This window comes from Colossoma macropomum, unplaced genomic scaffold (genome assembly GCF_904425465.1).
Source record: "Colossoma macropomum unplaced genomic scaffold, Colossoma_macropomum, whole genome shotgun sequence".
NCBI lineage: Eukaryota > Metazoa > Chordata > Actinopteri > Characiformes > Serrasalmidae > Colossoma > Colossoma macropomum.
In genome coordinates this window covers 8245845-8251303 of record NW_023494794.1, presented here as the reverse complement: position 1 = coordinate 8251303, position 5459 = coordinate 8245845, and the positions used below count along the sequence as shown (strand labels likewise).

Below are 5459 nucleotides of genomic sequence, written 5' to 3'. Positions count from 1 at the left end.
CTTCAGATATATTTGACCATAATCAACATTATTCAGTAACATGTCAGAGAACTAGTCTGATTAAGGCTGAGAACAGATCTTTTCTACTTGGTGAGTCATTTATCATCTGTAAGCTGTTCTTAATGTTTGTAAATGATTCGTTCTAAAATGATCCACTAATTTAACACTCTCAGTCTCCTCCCACTAACTAGGTCTCCCAATCACAGGACTCTGTGAGGGGGAGTACCAGCACCTGCTTCCTCTGAGACACGCAGCATCACTGGGCGATAAAGGAAGAGATAAACAGTTCATTCATTTTGAGACTAAAGGGTCAGAGACTCAAGAAAAAAAGAAAAACGCCATATTTAGTTTTGTTCCCTTAGAAAATCACCTAAACATGTCGTTTGACTGGGAGGGTTCAGAACTTTTGCACATGACTGTATCTGTACACTTTGTAGCGCTAATAGGCTGCAGATAGATCACTGTGTTTTGTCTATAATCTGAAAATGTTTACTGTACAGATTTTTTCTACACCTTTCTGAGATTTTGGATGCATTGCTCAAAAAAATAAATAGGCATAATAAAAAAACAGACCACACAAATATTATGAGTGGAAAAAATTAAATATAAGAGAATGTAAGATATGAGACCTTTAAACAGTTCAGTACTGAACACATCACTCAACCTCTCTCTCTCTCTCTCTCTCTCTCTCTCTCTCTCTCTCTCTCATCTGACTTCAGTGGGTGGTTCTCTTCAGTTTGAGTGGTTTCCATGGTGATGGTTTCAGTGTTGGTTTCTGACAGTCTGAAAGAAACAGAGACACAAACACGTCTGACTGATCTGTGTTTATAATATATATATATATATATTATATATATATCTAAGACTGACAGATTCACAATGATTATTATTATTCAAATATATATATTATTATTATTATTATTATTATTATTATTATAGTAAGGCAGGCTTTCAAGAGGTGCAACAGTCTAAGTGTTGCCCCATCATCAGGAGATCATGAGCTCAATCCCTGGTGATACTACAGCCATCCGTGGCTGGGAGTCCAAGAGAGCACAATTGGCGTCGCTCTCTCTGGGTGGGTTGGATGGCCCCCCCATCTCCCCCCATTACCCAGTGTGATGCTAGTCAGCACAGGTATTTGTTAGCTGGTGTAACAGAGCTGGCAGTTGGCGCTTTCCTCTGAGCACATTCAGCTGTCCAGTGATGCATCAGCGGCAGTTCAAAAAGATACGACGGCTCTTCACAGGTCTCAGAGGAAGCCTGTGTAAGCTTTCACCCTCCTAGTGCTGGTGGTATCATGTGATTGGGGAAGTTCTAACTAGTGGCTGTTGGATATGATCAAAATAATTGTCGATTAAGTTGGAGGAACATAATAATAATAATAATAATAATAATAATAATAATAATAATAAGTGTTTTCCAGTGATCCAGTGATGTCAATAGCTGAGAACAACATTAACACAGAATAACAGATAAAAGACGACATCAGGAGACCAAAGAAAACAGATCTGTCCCAGTTCAAACTCCACAGATGATGAAGGTGTGAAGGAGACTCCAAAGTGGAGACGCTGCTGTAGATTAAAGTCTATCAGTTCCAGCAGCTACAAAACACTCATCAGTACAAGTGGATTCACTCACTGCTAGAGTGTCGTACTCAGGAGAGCGAGACTGAGGATCCAGAGCTGAGTACAGATCATCAGAAGGACTGGAATGAACAGTCTGTGTGAGGGAAAGAGAGAATGAAGCAGAGGAGGAGAAATGAAGAAATGTGGACTTTGTAGGAATTCTTTATAAATCTGAACGTCTGACTGAACTGAGTTTCTGAAGAGACACTTACTGTGAGTGTGTTGTACACATCATCAGAGGACCTGGACACGGGGTCAAGAGCTGTGTACGTGTCGTCCTTAGCATTAGGGTCAACGTTCTGGAGAGAGGAGAGTTAGAGAACATAAGCAGTTTGAGTTCTCACTGATAAACATCAAGAACAGATCATAGATTTTATTAACATGTAAGGTCCACTGACTGGACTGAGATAAAGCTTCTGTCGTGTTTTTCCACCCTGAACCCTGAACTCTCTCAGCACTGACACAGGCATGTAGAGTGTGATTAGTGTTTGCTGTCATGTTTCTATGTTGTGGTCAAGTTTTGTGTGGTTATATATATGTGGTTGTGTTTATCTGTAAATTTCTGATGATCAGAAATTCTATTCTGATTATTGTTACTTTAAATTGGCCATTTAAATGGAGGTAAACGCAGGATCTGAACGTTTTCTCAAATTCATTACTGACTGGATCTTCACTGAAACTTCAGATAGTCACTCTGGACTCAGGGTAAGTCCTGCTGAGCTGTGATGTTTGAAGTCCTTTGCTGCCATTTGAAGGATAATTCAGAGAGCTAATAGCAGGTTTTACAGTGATCTGGCTGTGTGTTTGTGCTGTATTTCTGGGTTGTGGGATGTTAAAGCTGGTTTCTCTCACTCTGGCTAGTGATGGCAGGTTCCTCTGAGTGTTCTGATGTGAATCCTTTCGCTATTTTTACCCCTTTGTTTATAATATGAAGGCTGAAAGCAGAGATGTAATATGACAGAAGCGAGTGAGGTTTGGGTGAATTTGGAGCTGGATTGCTGGATGATGGATGGACACGTGGATGAAATCACATAAGATTGTGAGGACAGAGTCTGATGAGTGATCTGATGTGTGAGTCATGTCAGTGTTTTAACCCTTTGTTGAAATATGAAGATTAATAACAGATGAATAATATCAGGATTTTGGATGATTTTCGGAGCCAAATTACTCATTGATGCTGACATCACAGCTCAATGATGTCATGCTCGCTAGTTTGGGCCAGGTCTGCTGAATGGTCTGATATGTGTATCATGTCTGTAGCTTAAACTGCTCTGTAGTTATAGAAGTGAACTACGCATTTTACCCAGAGCTACAACAAAAGTAAACATGTCACTAAATCTCATTCTGCTAAACATGTTTTTGTGTAGTAACTGACTTGCCTGTTTTTGGTTTGCATCATCAGCTGAATTGCCTCTTCTCTTTCTCCTGAAAAGTAACAGTATAAAAAGCACTAATATTAATATTAACAATAATATTGTGCAAAAATTGCAACATAAATATTTTATATAAAATAACATAAATCAATGATACATCTACAAAAACTGGTTCCAGTGATAAAAAAGCTAAAATAAGGTCTAATAATCTACATTAATATTCATTTTCATAGCTCTTTATAAAGATGTGTTTGTTTACCTTACACAAAATACAGCAATGATAACAGATAAACATCCACATCCAGCTGTGACTCCAATAACTGCATATAGAGCTGAATTCCCAACTCCTGTGTTCAGATGAATGTTAAAGTTTAAAGTTATGCTAATTTTTATGAATGTTATTAAGTGTTATTCAGGTTGTGTTTTCATCACTAATACCTTTTTCAGTGACAGTCACTGCAGCTGATTTCTGAGATCCGTGTTCATTCTGAGCCACACAGTAGTAGGATCCACTCTGTAGAGCCCTGTAACTGTGTCCAGATCCTACAGGTGAGCTTCCACCTTCTTTAAACCAGGTGTAGTTCTGCACAGGTGGGTTTGCATCACTGCTGCAGGTCAGAGTCACTGAACTGCCCTCTGCTGTTTCACTGATGGACACCAGGACTTTCTTTGGACCATCTAGAAAAGAAGAAAGCAGTAGAACATCTTTAAATACAGAGATGATGTCAGATAATTTCATTTTTAAAAATTCAAGCCAAGCAGAAAATGACCTTACATAAAACTGTTAATGACTTGTACTCTGAGTATTGAGAATTTTGAGGGTTGGTTGCCATGCACTGATATTCCCCCCTATCTGCAAAGCTGATGTTTGAGATTCTGTAGATCTGACTTTTTGATTTCTGCAGAGCTCCTTTATCCAACTTCTTAAACCAGGTGTAGCTCTGTACAGGTGGGTTTGCATCACTGCTGCAGGTCAGAGTCACTGAACTGCCCTCCAGAAAAGATCAACTCCACCTGCACCTTGATACTTTCCTCCAGGTTGGTCTGTTATAAATCTGAAGTAGTATTTACTTTGATCCTTTTCTCTCACATCACTCAGTCTGAGAGTGCAGTCACTGTGTTCATCTCTGAGGTACTGAACTCTGCCTGTGTACTCTGGATCACTATAACAGATCAGGAGTTCTGAGCCAGATCTATCCAGCTCTTTAAGTCCCGAAAGCTTTTTGAACATAGTGGGACTCTGGAGGTGTGTAAGTGCAGCCAATATTTACTGTAGACCACTTTAGAGCACAGATAGATTTAGGGTTGTAATTCACAGCCTGGTTTTCTCAGCAACAATCCTGCAACAACAAAACCACAGTAATGTGTAAATGATTTCTCTTCAGCTCATTTCTAAGACATGGTCATCTCAGCTGAATTAAAACAGTCAGCTGTGAAAACGCTGAGCTCATTTAGAGATAAGAACACAAAGTGAGAAGCTCCACAGCCTTACAGTGGGCAGACATTACACACTACACGAACTTACTGTCAGAGGACTGTTAGGACGTTCGTTAGCTTTTTTAGAGCTGAAAGATAAAGTTATTTTGAAGATTTGAAAAAACTAAAATGAAGAATGTTTAAATAAAAATAACTGAAGACTTAAAAAGCAGTTTCATTATTATATTTATTGGGTATTGTTGCTTATAGTAATGTACTGCTGTCAGTTTGTAAACTCGTATAAATACTGGTTTGTACCCAATTAAAAATGTAAAGCTCTCATTACTGTTAACAAACATTACAGTATAAGTGCTGTGAAATATTAACTGCAGTCACTACCTGGCACTCTGCTCAGAGTGATCACTGCCACGACACTGATACTCTGACAGACTCTCATCTTTTTGTTGAGAACAGAGCAAATAACCTTTACTTACGTCCAACATTAAGAGTGACTTCAGGAGAGCGAAGGTCTGATTCCATACATCACAGTGTAACTTGTCATCATCCTGCTGACCGACTGCAGTGGAGTTGGTCAGTTCTGGAGCATAAAGTGATGTCCATTTCTGTACCAGGTGAATGTTGGACTGTAATACAGCCTGAAGCTGGTTTACATGTGAGAGTGACTTTATCTCCCTCTATCACTCTCTCAGGAACCTCCACCTGGAGATCTGAGAACCAGAGAAAACAAACTCACACTGTGGAGACTCACACTAGCTGAGTGAGTGTGTTAATGGTGTATTTAATATTTCTATTTAAAAGTAGAATTAAAATTAATCCTAAATCATGAAGCTCACAGCAGCTCAGATTTGACCACTGGACATAACATATAAATATACAGTGATTTGAGTGAGATTGACCGTTATTACACATTAGAACATAGCAGTGTGAATCTCCCCTGTTGTGGGACTAATAAAGGATTATCTGATCTGTGAGATCAGACTCTGACTCTGAAATGCTTAATAAATTGTGGTTCTCCAGTTCTAAG

The 5459-nt window shown here is 39.0% G+C and overlaps 1 protein-coding gene across 4 annotated transcripts; it reads right to left on the bottom strand.

Moving 5' to 3' along the window:
• Nucleotides 1–691: 691 nt before the first annotated feature.
• On the bottom strand, nucleotides 692–3917 carry LOC118815008 (B-cell receptor CD22-like). Of its 4 annotated transcripts, none has more exons than XR_005007775.1 (6): nucleotides 3774–3917; nucleotides 3437–3676; nucleotides 3258–3345; nucleotides 3005–3050; nucleotides 1639–1924; nucleotides 692–783 (listed from the first exon to the last, which is right to left on the bottom strand). XR_005007775.1 is itself a non-coding variant. In XM_036580938.1 (6 exons), the coding sequence occupies exons 1-6, from the start codon at nucleotides 3735–3737 to the stop codon at nucleotides 763–765; spliced, it is 624 nt and encodes a 207-aa protein (XP_036436831.1). In that variant the 5' UTR covers nucleotides 3738–3917; the 3' UTR covers nucleotides 692–762. The 4 variants fall into 4 exon arrangements, 2 of the variants coding, with proteins under 2 accessions (XP_036436831.1, XP_036436830.1); XM_036580938.1 differs by having other exon boundaries at nucleotides 1639–1719; nucleotides 1838–1924; nucleotides 3437–3917; XR_005007774.1 differs by having other exon boundaries at nucleotides 3437–3917.
• Between the last annotated feature and the right edge of the window lie 1542 nt (nucleotides 3918–5459).

Bases quoted from the DNA above. Each gene is read 5' to 3' on its own strand.
- LOC118815008 (XM_036580937.1), bottom strand. From the start codon at position 3,737: ATGAAATTATCTGACATCATCTCTGTATTTAAAGATGTTCTACTGCTT. The intron at 3,346-3,436 runs GTATTAGTGATG...ATCTGAACACAG, and splicing joins AGTGACTGTCACTGAAAAAG to GAGTTGGGAATTCAGCTCTA. The intron at 1,925-3,004 runs GCAAGTCAGTTA...TCCTCTCTCCAG, and splicing joins ATGATGCAAACCAAAAACAG to AACGTTGACCCTAATGCTAA.